General features: G+C 36.0%; 2 protein-coding genes across 8 annotated transcripts in view; one reads left to right on the top strand and one right to left on the bottom strand.

Moving 5' to 3' along the window:
- The window catches only part of ACSS3 (acyl-CoA synthetase short chain family member 3), a 144,806-nt gene extending 137,225 nt beyond the window's left edge, over positions 1-7,581 (top strand). The window contains exons 14-16 of the mRNA XM_059683717.1: positions 5,013-5,112; positions 5,199-5,374; positions 6,194-7,581. Of these exons, the coding sequence (XP_059539700.1) occupies positions 5,013-5,112; positions 5,199-5,374; positions 6,194-6,262 (345 nt within the window). The 3' untranslated portion in view covers positions 6,263-7,581. The remainder of the gene's footprint in view (positions 1-5,012; positions 5,113-5,198; positions 5,375-6,193) is intronic.
- Positions 7,582-10,031: 2,450 nt separating this feature from the next.
- Positions 10,032-16,973, bottom strand: part of PPFIA2 (PTPRF interacting protein alpha 2) — a 462,495-nt gene continuing 455,553 nt past the window's right edge. For 6 of the 7 annotated variants that reach the window (XM_059683716.1, XM_059683713.1, XM_059683711.1 and 3 more), the window contains 3 exons: positions 13,701-13,860; positions 12,462-12,553; positions 10,032-10,425 (listed from right to left, as the gene is read on the bottom strand). In XM_059683716.1, the coding sequence (XP_059539699.1) occupies positions 12,495-12,553; positions 13,701-13,860 (219 nt within the window). In that variant the 3' untranslated portion in view covers positions 10,032-10,425; positions 12,462-12,494. The remainder of the gene's footprint in view (positions 10,426-12,461; positions 12,554-13,700; positions 13,861-16,973) is intronic. The other variant, XM_059683712.1, reaches the window with a different exon arrangement.

Genomic DNA, 16,973 nt, shown 5'->3' on the forward strand with positions numbered 1-16,973 from the left:
AGGTGTTCTTAAGGAAATTGGGTCTGAAATCTGCTAGTTCAGTTCTTCTGAGCCAAAATTACTAGGCGTCAATGTGGTCCTTTGTGCTTGGTTCTCTTTCACAGTTGTGGGCAGGCTTTTCATGCAAAATATGGCGATTTTCTAGATGACTCCAATGTCAGAAGAAATGATGAAGCATTCATCTTCTTCAACTCCTCACATCTTACGGGGTGCTTGATTTAAATTATGTTTTCTTAAATGGAAATACTCAACAAAGTGTTGAGAAGCTGCTGTAAGGTAGCCAACTAAAGGTGCAACCTTTTAATTCATTAAAAGTCACACAAAAGTGGCAATGAATAACAGTGAATAACAATGACTAACAGTGAATAACAGTGAATAACAATGAACAGCAGACATTTACCAGGCCTATTACCATCACCTATTTATATACTTACTTTTGGTGAGACAATTACCATGTAAGTTTTATCTTTAGGGGGGCTTTGCCTATTAACCACAGATATGTCATAGAATTTACTTTATTCGTTTATTTATTTCACAGTCACTTTCTTTTTAAAAAATTTATCTTTATTGTTGAAAGTATTACAGATGTACCCTCTTTTCCCCGTCAATTCCCTCTACCCCACACCTGCCCCTCCCAGGCCTTCACCACACCATTGTCTGTATCCATGGGTTATGCATATATGCATGTAAGTTTCCCAGTGACTCTCCCCACCGACCCCCTATCCTTGCCTTCCCTCTGAGATTCCTCAGTCTGTTCCATGCTTCTATGTCTCTGGATCTATTTTGTTCATCAGTTTATTTTGTTCACTCGATTCCACATATGAGTGAAATCTTGTGATACTTGTCTTTCTCTGACTGGCTTATTTCACTTAGCATTATACTCTCCAGGTTCCTCCATGCTGTCTTAAAGGGTAAGAGGTTCTTCTTTTTCACAGCTGTGTCATAGAATTTATACAAAGGGATGTACAAATGTAGCTTTTGATGGTTTTTCCTCATGGGACATTTGGCTCGCTTATGTCTCTCAAATGTTGGCAAGGCATATTTTGATGTTTTCTTTTATAATGACTCAGGTGTTGAAATCATTATTTGGCATGTCAGTATTGTTGGTGGGGCCAAAATAGGAAGTTGGTTGCCTCCTTTCCTTTATGGTATCTTTTTAACACTGATAAATCAATATAATATTTTATCCACTATAATTATGAACCTCATTTACAGATGACATGCAATTATGGAAAGGGATTTGTCTCTCACAGATTTTTAAGAATTTATACACAGTTGGAAAAAATGGGAAACTTTGAAATTATAGAGAACTGTGTTATGTATTGCTTCTGATTTTAAATACTCCCTGACCTTATAGAAACCCAGTCAACATTTTCCCATCTACTTCTAAAAACACTAAGATTGAGGAAGGCAACGTGGTGAGCTTAAAATAACAATGTGAAAGAATGACAATTTAGAAGTTTTGTCGTTTAATTTAGTTTAAATCACATCATATTGGTTAGGTGACAAAATATCTGAATGATTGATTTTTTTTTTTTAACAGTGATTTGAACTGATATCTTGGCATTCCAAAAACTCAGGTACAGAGGCTCATGGCACCAGTGAACACTGTCATAAATGTGTTTTTGGCAATTTTAACTCTGGCTTGTCAAGTAAAATTGTTCATAAAAATAGGAACAGTAACTCAGAATTACAGAATTGACCCCATCCCATCCATATCCCACCTGCCACAGACAAAGTATTCTCTTGCGTGAACTGGTGACAGACTGTACTGACTACCCAAACAAATCTCTGGCAGTTAAATTTACTCTTCACTCTCAACACACAAACCAAAAAGTAAATAAGACCATAACAAATGGGAAAGCTGCTGGAAGCACCGGAGAGTTCATATTGAAGCAGTGGGAGAACATGGCATCGCATGGTCGAGTATGCGCTTTGCAGAAGCTTTTTAGTCAGGCCCAGCTAAAGGAAGGAGGGCGTGGATGTATTTACCTTAGCAATGGAGTTAATAAAACATGTTTTATAGAAACTATTTATTTAACAAGTTCTACCCTCCACACTATAGAAGTCAAAACCTGTGTGGATGAGAACCCTTGCAACTCAAAATTTCAAAGTGGATGCTAACAATAGGATAGAGGAGAAAGGTTGATTTGTATGTTTAATTAGGGCCGTGAGAGGTAGCATACCAGGTTTATACCAAACATTCTAGCAGTTCATTGAGTTTTCCAGGAGCTTGGAGGAGAGAATGTTCATTTTCTATTTGGCTTACTCAAAAGAGAAAAAGTTTCTTTATAGAAAGTTTGGGAGTTGAAAGTGAAATAACCCAGACTCTGTTGATGTCTTTCCTCCCTTTCTGGTTGTGCCTTTTTAGTCAAGTTTATCTGCTTTTTTGTGTGTGTAGCCATTAGCTATTGCAGTTCCTTAAGGCTTTCACTTTTTTCTCTCACAGCTTTCTCTCAAATTTGTCCATGTCCACAGCCTTCATTAGCAGCCTTCATTAATGCTATTCAAATACGCATCTCCAGGTTGAGCCTTTCCTCAGCTCCAACTGCTTTGGCTTGGCTATCTCAACACTCCTTCAGTAAGTCTCCAAGACTTATTACACGGTCTTTCCTCTCAGGCCTAGTCCTCAGTAGCATTTTCTTGTTTAGAAAATGACATCACTATCCAACCGGCTGCTCACCCAAATGCACAGAATCATTCTTAACCCTTCCGCTTCTTCGTGCTCCATATCCAATTTAGAACCTGTATCCATTTTACTTCTAAATAAACTAGAATCTTCAGTCCCAACTGCCATATCCTTGGTCTATGCTAGGAGCCTCTTAGGTGGTTTCCCTGCAAACTGTGATACTTACTCTTAACAATCTTCTACTTATTCTCCACATGAAACAAGTTTGTGTTTCTCAAAATCCACTCTGAGGTGAAAGAAGCCAATCTGAAAAGGCTATCTACTGTTTTATTCCAACTACAGGACATTCTGGAAAAGGACTTTGGAGACAGTAAAAAGATCATGGGTTGCCAAGGGTTAGCGGGAAGTGAGGGGTAAATAGGCAGAGCACAGGTTTTTTTTAGGGCAGTGAAGCCATTCTGAAAAATATCGTAATGGTGGATACATGTCATAAAACACATGGGATGTACACCACCAAGAGTGAGCTCTAAAGTGAACTATGGACTAGGGCAGTGATGGCGAACCTATGACACGCATGTCAGAGGTGACACGCGAACTCATTTTTTTGGTTGATTTTTCTTTGTTAAATGGCATTTAAATATATAAAATAAGTATCAAACATATAAGTCTTTGTTTTACTATGGTTGCAAATATCAAAAAATTTCTATATGTGACACGGCACCAGAGTTAAGTTAAGGTTTTTCAAAATGCTGACATGCCGAGCTCAAAAGGTTTACCATCACTGGACTAGGGTGATCATGATGTGTCAATGTTGGTTCATCACTTGTGACAAATATACCACTGTGGTGAGGGGTTTTGATGGTGGGGAAAGCTGTTCATATACAGGAGCGGGAGGTACTAGTATATGGGAACTTTCTGTACTTCTGCTGTTTTCTATGAACCTAAAACTACTCTAAAATATAAAGTTAATTTTAAGAATCCATCCAACCTTGCATCTCTTCCCCAACTCCTGAAAGTGCTTTATTACCTCCCAGTGCTGCTAAAACTACAGTTGGAAGTCTTTGCACAGCCTTTCTTCACCTCTGCAGCTTCATCTTCTCAGCCATGCGCCTGCTTTCCAGCCACACTGGTTTCTTTCAGGTGTGACTGTACATGTACAATCCTTCCAAGGGCTCCCTCCTCTTTGCCTAATCAATGTCTACTAATCCTTTAGACCTGAGCTTATTGTCATTTCCTAAGGGAAGGTTTCTCTGACATCCATATCCTTTGGCCAACTTGATTACTTTTGCTTTATTTCACATATAAAAACAGATTAATGCCCCAAAGCCCTTACACTTTTATATTTAGACACTTATGATAATCAAATATTTATGCTTGATTGTTAATATTGCTGTCCCCTACTAGGCCATAGGCACCATGAGACCACACTCTGCCTATTTTTGCTCACCACTGAATCTAGTGCAGTGGCTGGAACACAGGAAGTATTTAGTCAATCTTTGTTGAATGAATGACTGGAAGAAAGAATGAGAACTTCTAAATGAACTGTTGGTATCTTGTTCACTGTTTTGTCTAATCACTAGAGATTTGCAGTCACTGAAATATGTATTACTTTTTCAGAAAATAACTTTTTGGATATTCAGTTTTTTAAATCCCATCACAGCAGAAATGGCTTTTTATACCTTAAGCTTCTGTGCTTCTTGTGGTTACTCAGCTGGTTCCTGTGATTCCAGATAGGTAGCTGCTTTGTTCTTTAAGACACTGAGAGCTTCGGGTGAGCATAGGAAAACGGCTCCTGGACAATGTGATTCCTTGATGTCAGGGCTTCACTCCATGTCCAGTCTCTTGTTTTGGAAAGTCTTCTCTGGTTGGGTGGTCACTCAAGAAAATAAATGCTTTAGTCTTTGCTTAGTAACAGATGCAAAAATATAAGCACTACGTCTTTAGTCCTGGGGCTGCCATGGACTCCTGGTAGGTGAGCCTTTGGTTGCCACCACTAAAGCCAAATCACCACGAGCCTGTCTGTTTTCAGAGACCTGTTGCAATTGGTTAACCTGTGGTATCCCCGGCATATTTTCCCTGACTTCACTAATAAACGATTGAGATGAAGAAACAAATCCCTTACTTTCCAGGTGAACTAAGCAATTTGTCTTAATTACTGTCAGCCTTTAGTGAGTGACTACCATGGGGATCCTAATCATTCACACCAGTAGTAAGATATGAATTGTGAATTAGTAGTAATTTTCACAAAGACAGATACGTGTTTTTGAGTTATCTGACATGTACTTAGTTTCCCAGTTAAAATAATTTATACACACACACACACACACACACACACATGCGAGCGCACACACATGCACTAAATGAATGCTTTTTCTTATTACAGTCAGTCCTTTCCCATGGCACCGTGGCTGACTGCGCTGTTGTTGGCAAGGAAGACCCTTTGAAAGGGCATGTCCCCTTAGCCCTCTGCGTATTGAGAAAAGGTGAGAGCTTTGTCCTCCCTGACTGTTGGGGCCCTGAATGATTAACTAAGGTTAATTCGCTGCTTCCCATCTGACCTTCTCCCCAGGTATCAATACAACCGAGGAACAAGTGTTGGAAGAAATTGTGAAGCACGTTAGACAGAGCATTGGCCCTGTGGCTGCTTTTCGAAATGCAGTTTTTGTCAAACAATTACCCAAAACTAGATCTGGCAAAATTCCCCGGTCAGCTCTGTCTGCCCTTGTCAATGGCAAGCCTTATAAGGTAAATTATCAAGGATGTTTAATAATGAGTTTTGAAATGGTTTATCCCCATTTCTTTGGCATCAGCAGAGTTCTTAAAAATGGTTCTCAAGTATGAATTGCATCCCTAAAATACACATAATAGCACTTTTTAAAATGTTAAGTGAGAAATTGCATAGTCACTCTGTAGGAATCATGGCTTTGGAGAACCACAGATTAATTAAAATCATATGTTTTGAGAATATAAGAATCAGTGTGTGAAAATATTACTATTAGTAAATTTGTTAGTTAAATCCAATCAAACTTGTGGAAATGCAATCTTTATTGAATTACATTTTCCTGCATTGTATTCATTAATGGCTGTTAGTGAGAAAGCAAGTAATTAAGGCTGGCAATACCTGTTTAACTCTTTGCATTGATACATATGCTAATTGTATTGAGTGAAAATTATTTTAGGAAACTTTAGGCTGATCCAAGCATATGGATTTTTAAATTTTTTCTGAATATTGTACATACTGAGATATACATATTTTAATAGTAGAGTAGTGCAAGTGCAAAAAAAATTTTATTTTTATAGAGGCACATAGAAAATCTCAAGAGGAATTCTGTAGAAAATAGCATTGAGGACCATTAGTTTTGCTAACGGGACAGTTTGTTTTATCATTCTGTAAAGCTGAGGGACATTTTAAAATATTAGGTTCAAAGTTCCCTATTTTTGAACATTTACGTATATGAGTATTATAAAATGATGGGGAATCCAACATTGCATGTAATTATTTAATTATGAAATGTATGAAAGGGTTTTAAGAAAGTGCACTCATACCTCCACTTCTCTTTTCAGGTAACGCCTACGATCGAAGACCCCAGCATTTTTAGGCACATAGAAGAAGTACTAAAGCAAGCATCATGACTTTTTTTGAGTCAGTTTACTAATTGGAGTCAAGGTTTTTGAATTATTTCACAGAAATAACTATTTACATCGAAATTACTTGCAAACTGAAATGTGAATTGTGAGGTGTGGTCTTAAAAAAAATGAACTCGAAGACTAGTGATTAGACCCAATTAGCATTGTAACATGTTTACAATGATACGATTTCTTATAACATGACTCATTATAGGTTGTCTAGCACTTTAATTTTAGAAAAACGTATCTAATGAATGATTTTTAAAAATTGTACCTCCCCCAAAAGCATTTTGATTGAAAGTGACATTAATATAGAGCCACTTCCTAAAAATAAGCATCTGCAGCTTTGACCCAAAACCTAAAATTCAAGTTGAAGTAAAAAAAAATGATTACAATTTTTCTTATGGAAATTTGGAAAGTTTTCTAATGTTATTGAGTTGCCCGCATGCATGGTAATCATCTAATCGGTGATTTCCTAGGTAGCTGGATCTGTCTTGTCATTTCCTGAGGGAAGGCTGGCTTCCTGGATACAGCTCTGGGGTCAGGTCATTTGTTACTTAGTCAAGGGAATCCTGTGCCTGGCCAAGAGTCTGGAGGTCATTGAATCCTTTCTCTGTCATGGAGTGGAGGTTTCTTTGGAGCCCCTCCTCTTGTTTTGGTGCTTAGTGGACTGTACTTATTGATTCCGGCTTCTTATGGAAACAAGGAAATGATATGAAATGGGGTACACTGGCAAAAAAAAAGCTTTTCAGGAAGAAATGTAGAAGTTTTTACATTATGTAAGAGAAACAAAAAATATCAGATTTTTATGCAAAATCTCTGATTTTTAAATGACGCACTAAAAATGTTGTGCTATTCAAACACATCTTTGCATTTAAACTTGTATAAAACCATTGATATATTTTTTAAAACACTGAAAAATGAATCTTTGTTAATAAGCTTATGATAATGTTCCAATTAATCAGAGTAGACAATATGGATAATTAAATATTTGGTTGACATAGAGTTGGACATGTTATCAGTAATCAAAGAATTCATTTAAACACAAAAATATACCATGCCCATTGAGTCTTTGATGGTACTCAAAGTATTCCTTAATCTTTCAGTCCATCAGGAACATTGTTGTGAAGAATAGCTGTCCTAATATGATAATCTGGGTATATGAAATATATGTCAGAGATATTAGATAAGGAGAATATTTACTTGTCTGTTGTATAAAATTGCTTACAAACTGTATAAAGACATTTTGAAAACGTGTGCTTTTTACCTGGACCATAGGCCATTCAAATAAATGAGTTCCTCAAATAAATTCCTATTTGCTTAAATTGGCTTTTTGATCGTTACATCTGGAAAAACTATATTCATCTAGTTGTTTTTGTTAATTATTTTAGTAGCCTCAATTAAACCAACTAGACAGACATTCAGTTTATAATTTGAAACTGTTGGGTTTCTTAAAGTGTAGCTTATATTGGGTACATTTAGTCCATTATCACATCTGTAATCTTAACAAATAATCCATTTGTTATATCTTAGCATTTAATTGTATTACCTTACTTTTTCATGTAAGATTCAGTTAATTTGAGATGGAAAATTCTTTAGCTGAAACTGTATCATTTGCCAGGTATAATAAACTCAAGGTATATTACACAGGGGCAAGAAGTGTGTAAAGGTTACAACTTTGATCTCTTGCACATTTTCCCTGATAATCACATCGAAAGGGAAGGTCAGCAAGCAGGCTGGAGCTGTCTTCTAGTTGAGTGAGAAGAAGACAATGCACAAGACTGGGAAAGCAGCTTTTTCTTGTGTCTGGTTGAGGAAATATATATCTCCTTTGAAGGGTCAGAGGATGTCACGTTCATACTAATAATTATGGGGCCAGAAAGACACTCACGTCATCAGATTGCTTAAAATTTGGGGGGGGAAAGGAAATTTCTACTTTAATACTTATATCATAAAGCACTTTTACTACATAGTACCTAAAATATTCTGAATTAAATGTACCTTTAAAAATAACAATATAATGTTACTAAAAATGCAGTCATATTTAAATTTGATGAAATAAATTCTGTATGAGCTTCTTTCATATTTTTATAATTCTTTTACTGTAAGACATTGGAAAAATTAAAATATAAAGATTTTCTTTTAAAATCTATAGAAGTGTTTTTCAAGTTATTTTTCCCATGAAAATATATTGGGTATATACAATTAAGACCTGTTTTGCATTTAAAAAGCAGTTTGGTTTATACAAAACTGTATCTGTAAAGGCTTAGATTATTAATTATGTGAAAATGTATAATATTGCTAGATGGTCATTAAATGAATTTTAAGTGGATTAAATGGATTTTAGAATCTGAAAGATATTATCCTATAAATTAAAGAGTATTTTATGCTTTTTGAGACACATAGATGGACCTTTTTTATCCCTATATATTTGAGTCTGTTATAAATGATTACTATTTCTTGCTTATGATCTCTAAAGGGGAGAAACTTCTGTGATTAAATCCTGTATGAGTAGATACAAATGTAGTTTATATTGTTATAATATCATAGTTTTTATATTATATTTCATTTCTGTGAATCAGCATTCCCATGTTCAGATGAGCTTAAAAAGCTCTTTTCCATTGTTTCTGCCCAGGCAACATTTTCAGAAAATTGTAAAATCACTCTCATAAGCAAGTTTAGCACTCCCCCTTGTGGCTGACTCACTTTTGAGGAGATTCCTTAAAAGAATGATATTCAGTAAATTGTTCAAATTTACGTGACTAGAAAACAAAGCTTAAACAGAGAATTGGAAGTATTTTTTTTATTGACAATGGAGAGGGCTTTTGTTACCATTACTTTATGACTGAATCTGTTTAAACAAAAGTAGACATCAAAACAAATGTAATGTACGTGCAAACATAGCAAATTAAATACAAAAATGAAATTACTAATGACAGGTCTTGCACTTAATAAGATCAAACAGCAGAAAATCAGCAGATAGATAAATGTATTCTTAAATAGGTTTTACTCTGAAATCTCCCATATAAACAAAGAATAAACAACAGCAACACCACCAAATAAAGCCACAGGGAAGAGATTACTCTTCTATACTTTATACACTATATATGTTAATCATTCTGTCTTTCATTTCTTTCCTCTGATAAGACTGACTTCAGGGAAGTCGAAACAAGGCCATCTCGGCTAAAAGCTTATAACATTAGACATGACTCTGGCTATTGCCCTGGTACACTGACAAAGGGGGAGGGTTGCGGGGTTTTGTTTTCTTCCAGTGGAAACGAGCCTGGGACTTTGCAGTGGTTGACATTCACTGAACAGTTCTTGCTGGCGGTTCAAGATATTTGAATGGACATGTGGTTCTCAGTAAAGAAAAAAAAATTATTGGTCCACAGGTAACAAGAGAAGATAATGTCTTTTTCTTTATAAATTTTTTTAAATAATCTTTTTGACTCTTGTAAACAGTTTGGTTTTGTCTTGTATTGAAAAGGAGATCGAGCCATCACAGTGCTATTTCTAAAGATAGAGGACATCCCTGATTGCCTTGAAAGGTCTATTTTTGGCTCCAGTTCCAGGTTAAATCATTCTTTCTTACACGATCAGAGGCAGGTTTTCAGCTTTAAGTATTGACAGACTTTGAAGGTGAAACATGTGGAGGCATGAAACATGCTTCCAGGAAACATACCAACTTGACAGTTATAATTCAAAAACTGTAAAAATGGTGGAATGGTAAAATACAAACAGTTCTTGGTATTGTCAAATGTTTGCACTTGAGACGCCATGAACCATATATTTTATTTTTTAAAAAATCATATTTATATCCATTTACATAAGACTTACACATTTAAAAAGAAATACATACACAGTAATACATAAATGCCTAGTATATTACAATAAAACATGAAAAAACAGGTGGCTCCATTTCATAAAAGCATCTGTTGTACAGAAGTTATGATGTGGATGATGTTTATTATTCAAATGACTTAAGCATTTTCTTACAACTGTAGTGAACTAATCAAACATGATATCTGACTCCCCCCAAATCACATTTTCAGTTTAATAAACCATTACTTGTGGTTATTTCCTTAGAATTCAGTTTTCACAAAGGTGTTCACTGCTCGTCTTCTTGGATGGTAGTGCACTTTAGGTAGGGTAGACCGAAAAGACGACATCTAGAATATTCAATGGACAGCGTTAGTTTACCGAAAGGTCCCAGACTGAAAAGTCTCCCTACCCCATTACACAGGCTGCCGCCATGCAGCCTGCCTCCTCCTGTCCTAAGAGATAATGAACAGGATATCATCCAGGATGTAACCAACAGCTGTATGTAATGAACATTTGCTCTTCTCCAATTCTGTGCAGGCAAGCTTAACAAATAATATTTGCTCACTTTTGTGGAAAGTATGATGGGAATATTAAAAAAAAAAGGTGTTCAAAGAAAATGTCAGCAGTTCCTTTGAAATATTTACAGCTTGCTTAATAATAAATTGGGCATAGTTGGCCTATTCCTTGGAATAGATTTGTATTCTAGCTCATTTACCAGTATTTTAGAGCTCTTTTGGAGATAGGTTGGTTTAATTATGACAATAATATAATGATAATAAATAACATTTTAAAGGATCTGCATCAGAGATGTAGCATCATTGACTTTTGCCTATCATAATATTTTTAGGAAAAGTCCACAATTACTATTCCTTACACAAAATAAATAATAAATAATGTTCTAAATTATTTTAATGACAAAGTTGCTAATGTTATGTCAAAATAAAAATTGGTTGTCCTAGATTAACCTATGGTAAATGAGTTTTTTCCTATTGAATGGTAACTAGAAAATATGAACTTGAATGCCATGCACAAAATACAGATCGCAAATAGTTAAAGAGTTATTCTACCCATCAGTCAAGAGCTAAAAAGCAAGCACTATTCAACATATTAAGTAGACATTTGTAACTTAGTGAAGTATTCATTTCTGGGAAAATTATGTTATATATAGAAGCTATTCCAAACAGTATTTTAAAAAGCTTCTCATTTAGCCAAATTAGCCAAATTATTATATACTTTAGATCATGCCCAATTAGATGCCAAATTTCATACTGCAATTAAAATTTTAATGTTAGGGTTTTATATTCTGAAATTAAATCTCTTATCTGAAGGCTTTTTATTTTACCATCAGCAGCTTCAAATAGTGACCTAAATAAGGCAACATATCAGCTCCTAAATTAAGCCCCAAAGACCAACAATAAGTTGTGTGGAGCTTTTCGTTCAAGGCAATGAATAAACAGCACAAGATGAGCTGTTCCTCTGCCTACAACTGCTTCCTCTCCCTTCTCTGTGCATATATTTTCTTCTAATTATTGCTCTACAAGTATTTTTCTAAAATATTAATTCATTGTGAATGGTAAAGTATTTTGGTAATGTACAGTTTTAGGTTAAAAAATGTTTTATGAGCACTTGACATTTATAATCTAGGAAGCCAGTTTTTCTAAGACTGCTAATGAAACTCCATTTTGGTATAGATTTGCAAGTCAATTCCACCAACTAGTATTTCTGTAACTACACATACGTTACACCTTATGATTACATTTCAAGGTTTTCTGTTAGTCCTGTCCACAATTCTTACAAAGTAATTTAACTCTGTTCCTATGCTTTAGCCTGAGATACTTAAAATTCATATTTAATTTCAACAAATATAAATCATAGTGGTGAAAAACAGCATACTAAAAGTTCAAAGTTCTCAGTTATGTTTTTATTTTTAAAATGAAATCATCTCCAAATCATTTTCCTGTCTCTGCCACTATTTGACTCTGAAAATCACTCCCTGCATATTTCAGCTTCCCTTATTAAAATACTCACTTAAAAGTGTATTTTTCTGTAAGCGCCAAACTCTCATCAATAAATATTGCTATGAGCGTCAATATAATATCCTACTAAAACGTAGAAGACTGGTAGCAACCCATTGGTGTGTATTAAGATAGTGACAGGCCTCCAACAAACAAACAGACCTTGAACCACAGCAGACAGATGATGATAGAAAATCCTAGATGAAGAGTTAAAATATAGATTCCTTTCCACCCTCTAGCAATTCAAAGGGGTTATCTCACCTCTGTTCTGCTAGGCCGTACCAAAGAGTATTGTGTATATTTACTAGTCTATGTAGGTTCCATTTTTGTGGTGGTTTGGTTTTTGTCAGCCAAGGAAAACTACTCACAGCAAGTCAGTGCTGCCTCCTTTGAGTGGCTTGTCAACATGAGTATGTGCGAACAGTGGAGTTGTCTAACCTCTGCAGTCTTGAAGAGGCAACTGCAAATGGAGAAAAGGGCTTTAGAGGGACTTGGACGATTGAGTACAGAATTTCAGATGAGAAAGATTTCTTTTCCCCGCATGAAGGGAGCCTGAACTTATCAGTAGACATTCTTTCTCTCAGATATAGCCACTCACATTCCTTTTCGCTAGACCAAGTTACGAATGAAAGTGTATTCCAATGCGATTCAACTGAGCTTTCAAGCTGTGCCTTCTCCTGAGATGAAATCTGCAACAAGAGCAGCTCCCCAGGACGCTTCTGTTTTTAAAGCAAAGATGGCTCTTAGAGGATTTAGTAGGGTGGGTGTTTTCCCTTCAGAGTATTGAAGGGGTTCTACACTAATTTTAATCATGTTAAATAACTCATAAATTTTGCTAGCATGTTCCATAATATTAACAAGTTAGAAAACATGTGAATCAAAGGTCACAGTTTATGCGGGAATGAATTTTAAAGGCCATGATAACTGTAAAGTTGGGAAGAAACAGTTCTAGGTGATTGCCATAATAGAGTGGGGCTATTTGCTTTTTAATGCTTATCAAACAGAAATAGCTGTGTGACTGCATGCCTACTTGTCTCTCCTCTGGAATGGCTATTTTCCTTTGGAAAGTAGGTAACACAATTCTAATGTCCACAGAAGGAAGTGCTCATTGGGAAATGACTGTTGGTTTCGTGTTTGTTTAATTCTCTTCTCATGGTTGTGCTTGTTTATTTACGGCCTTCTACCTCGGTCAAAGGTGAGAGTATCTGATGAGTCTGAGTTCCTAAGGTGACATATAAAACTTGAAATATTCAAATATGTGGATGACAGTGGAGTTAATTTCCAATTACTACCTCTAATTAAACAAATTTTTTAATTTAGGAATAGAAAAGAAACACAAATCATGCTGATGCTTATTAATCTTCCTAGATGTGAACATTTTTCTTTTAGGATATTATAAATCATTGTTTAAATGTAAATAAAGTGCCATGAGTTCATGCATTAGTAGTTTGCAAAAGAGTCTGGTCTGATGAAAGCAAAGCAAACTTCAAGCAAAGCAAACCAACTCAAGAAAACAATTCCAAAAAGCTATGCAAGGTCAGAGAATGATACTAGCATTTGCTAAATGAGCTTTTGACTTCAGAAGCAGAAATGCAAAACATCTGTACCATCCGTCGCCATTTTCCTTGATTGTCCAGATGTTGTGGTTAACCTGAATCCGGCTGGTAATGTTTCTGAGGACCCAGGCATCATGCTGATTCCATGTACTTCACGGGGAGGAAACTGCCTTCTCCAGGTTGACCCACGCCTGAAATTCTTGTCATCGCTCTGCCAGTACAGAGTTAAAACGTGGAACATTGATTATTTACATTCAGCCCATCAAATATCCTATATAATAAAAGCCTAATATGCTAAGTGTCTGGTTGTCTGTTCAACCAATCAAAGCGTAATATGCTAATGATATGCTAAGGCCACTCAACTGCTCGCTATGACATGCACTGACCACCAGGGAGCAGACAGTAGATAGGTCAACCAGTCATTATAATGTGCAGGGGGCAGATGCTCAACACAGGAGCTGCCCCCTGGTGGTCAGTGCACTCCCATAGGGGGAGCACTGCTCAGCCAGAAGCCAGGTTCACGCTGGCGAGCGCAGCGCTAGTGGCAGGAGCCTTTCCCATCTCCGTAGCAGCGCTAAGGATGTCTGAATGATGGCTTAGGGCTCCCGGATTGTGAGAGGGCACAGGCCAGGCTGAGGGACCTCCTCCCCCGAGTGCTTGAATTTCATGCACCAGGCCTCTAGCACATATATAATGTTATGCTTTATTTTGATTACAAAATGAAAATGCAGGAAGTTTGAAACAAATGTTTTTGTAAAGTTTTCATATGATTTCAAATCCAAGGTTTGTCATCTATAAAAGGAAACATCTTTGAAAACCTAAAATAAAATCCCAACATTTTTCCAAAAATTATACTTTGTTGCACTTTATGCAAACTGGTTTTATGGTACAATATACTTAGTGGAATAAGTGTTGGATCATATACTTGAATATCTATTTTATAAGTGTTGTTTCTATATGTAGAAGATGTATGTGTTATAGGAATCTATATTTGATACAGCCTGGCTCATATAGGATACTATAACCCATATTCTATGTAAGAAACTCAATTTGTCACATGTTAGATTTTAGCTGATACAGAATTAATTTTTTATTTGTTGAAAAATCTGTGCAGCCTGAGCAACATAATTTTAATAAATGCATGTTCCCTTTAGATGCCACTAAAAGCATAACATAACTCTGTTTGCTGTTTTATAAATGTAATTATAGTGCTGATTCTATTATATATGGATGATACTTTTTTTGCCCTCTCTGTGCATACATAAAGTACCTACACAGACACAATTCTTTTCTCTACATTGATTAGCACCAATATGTAATTTAGCATTTAATTAATATCATTTTTGTATCTAATTCTAAGGAAAATATTAGCCATCCCACATAGATCTTCTCTTCTCATATTACTAAATTTCTCATCTAGGGAAGGACTGTCTATTTCCCGAAGTTATAGCTAAGTATGCATGGTTGACCCACTAACTCAGGTGACTTCACTTTAACATACGGAATGATTGACATTCAGCTCAAATTATCACTGTTATAAATAAGTAACACAATAAGGGATTCTTCATCATAGATTGTGAATTTAGTTAAGTGACACACAAGGTCACTTGTAATGATATATATCAACTGCTCTCTTAGAATTCTTATTATCAATATCTAAATTCTGTTTAGATTTGGTAGACATTTTACAGTTTGAGAAATGTCTGCTACTCCTCCTCTGTTTGGTTTTACGTTGACCTAGATCTCCAAATGTTCACTAATGCAGAAAAGAAGCAACGTTTCACAGTTGTGGCCTCTCTGACTTCTTGAGTCTTGGAGGAGTTGTTGCATCAACACAGATATTCTTCAGTCCTACATAACACTATTTTCCATTGTAGGAATAACAACTCTTATAATGTACTAGAGGCCCACGCAGGAGATCTGTGCACGGGTAGGGTCCCTAGCAGCTGCCGGCTGCCAGCCAGGGCCTCCCTTCATTCTGCACCGCCTCCTGATGGTCAACGCATATCACAGCGAGCGATCGAACTCCTGGTCAGTGGAACTCCCAAGGGCACACTTTGCACATTAGGCTTTTATATATATAGATGAGTGAAGGGCTCAAAAATTAGCCACACATTTAATAATTTAAATCATGTTATGATTCTTGACTTCTGCTCTTTCCACGTAGTGTTTCTGCAGAAAGTTAATGGGAACAATAAAGCAGCAACATTATGGGGAAAAAAATCTATGAAATGAAGTTAAAATATATCCTCTCAATTGAAGTCAGCACATGAGTTCTCAAATTATTTGAGTTGAATCTGAATGTGATCAACCCCAGAAACAAGCCCACTCTGGTTGTGGGCAAGCTGTTTAGTTCATTTGTTTATACTAAAAACACACACACACACACACACACACACACACACACACACACACACACACACAAAAACACACAAAAAACCCCAAAAAGTAACAAACAAAAAGCTAGGACAGAAGATAATAAAGGGTTTGAATGATAAAATCATCTGCTGTGTCTTTAACAATAAGAAGAAGAAGCTGTATGATTTAAAGGCAGATAATCACATTCCATTCAGAACTCTCCTCTTGTTACTTTCAGGAAGCAGCTCTATCAATCACCCAGGCTATGTCCCTACCAGACAGCTCCTTCAGGTCAGTCTGCATTTTAGAATGCAGCAACATGACAGGCCCTTCGTACTTTTTATTACAATGTTTTTGCAACTTTTAAGCAAGAAGAATGTTGTATTTAAAAATGTGTACTGGTGTATGCACACTATCTTTGATTCAGCAATTAATAATAAGGATTTAAAAGATAATCAACTTACTTATCCAACTAACATCAGTTAAATATTAACTGGCTTTAAAAAAATATTACTCATTATCCTGATTGGACAGGAGTATGAATTTATAGGGAGTTCGCTGAGGTCAGGGCTGTAGAGTTTACTGGCCTACAACCTCCTCCACAAAGGCAGTTTGGGTTTTATAATAACAAGATCATCGGCCCTGTCCATTTGGATGTGGAATTATTGCATCACTAGAGTTTTCTGGGTTCATTCACAAAACTATTTTAATCAGCTTTTCTTTGTAGCCAAGAAAGAGCTGCATTTTGTGACATACAAGTATGCATCTCTTCAAGCTCACGTTTCCTCACTGCTTCCTAAGAGACAGTGTAAAACTCAGGGCTATTAAAGTTCACAGTGACTATCAAGCAGAGTCTGCTAATATCGCTTGTATTTCTTTCTTTTATGTTTATTTAAAAAAAACCACTTTCTTTTTAATGTATTGATTTGAGAGAGACAGAGAAAGAGAGAGAGAGAAACATAAACT

The sequence above is a fragment of the Myotis daubentonii genome, chromosome 2 (genome assembly GCF_963259705.1).
Source record: "Myotis daubentonii chromosome 2, mMyoDau2.1, whole genome shotgun sequence".
Classification (NCBI taxonomy): Eukaryota; Metazoa; Chordata; class Mammalia; order Chiroptera; family Vespertilionidae; genus Myotis; species Myotis daubentonii.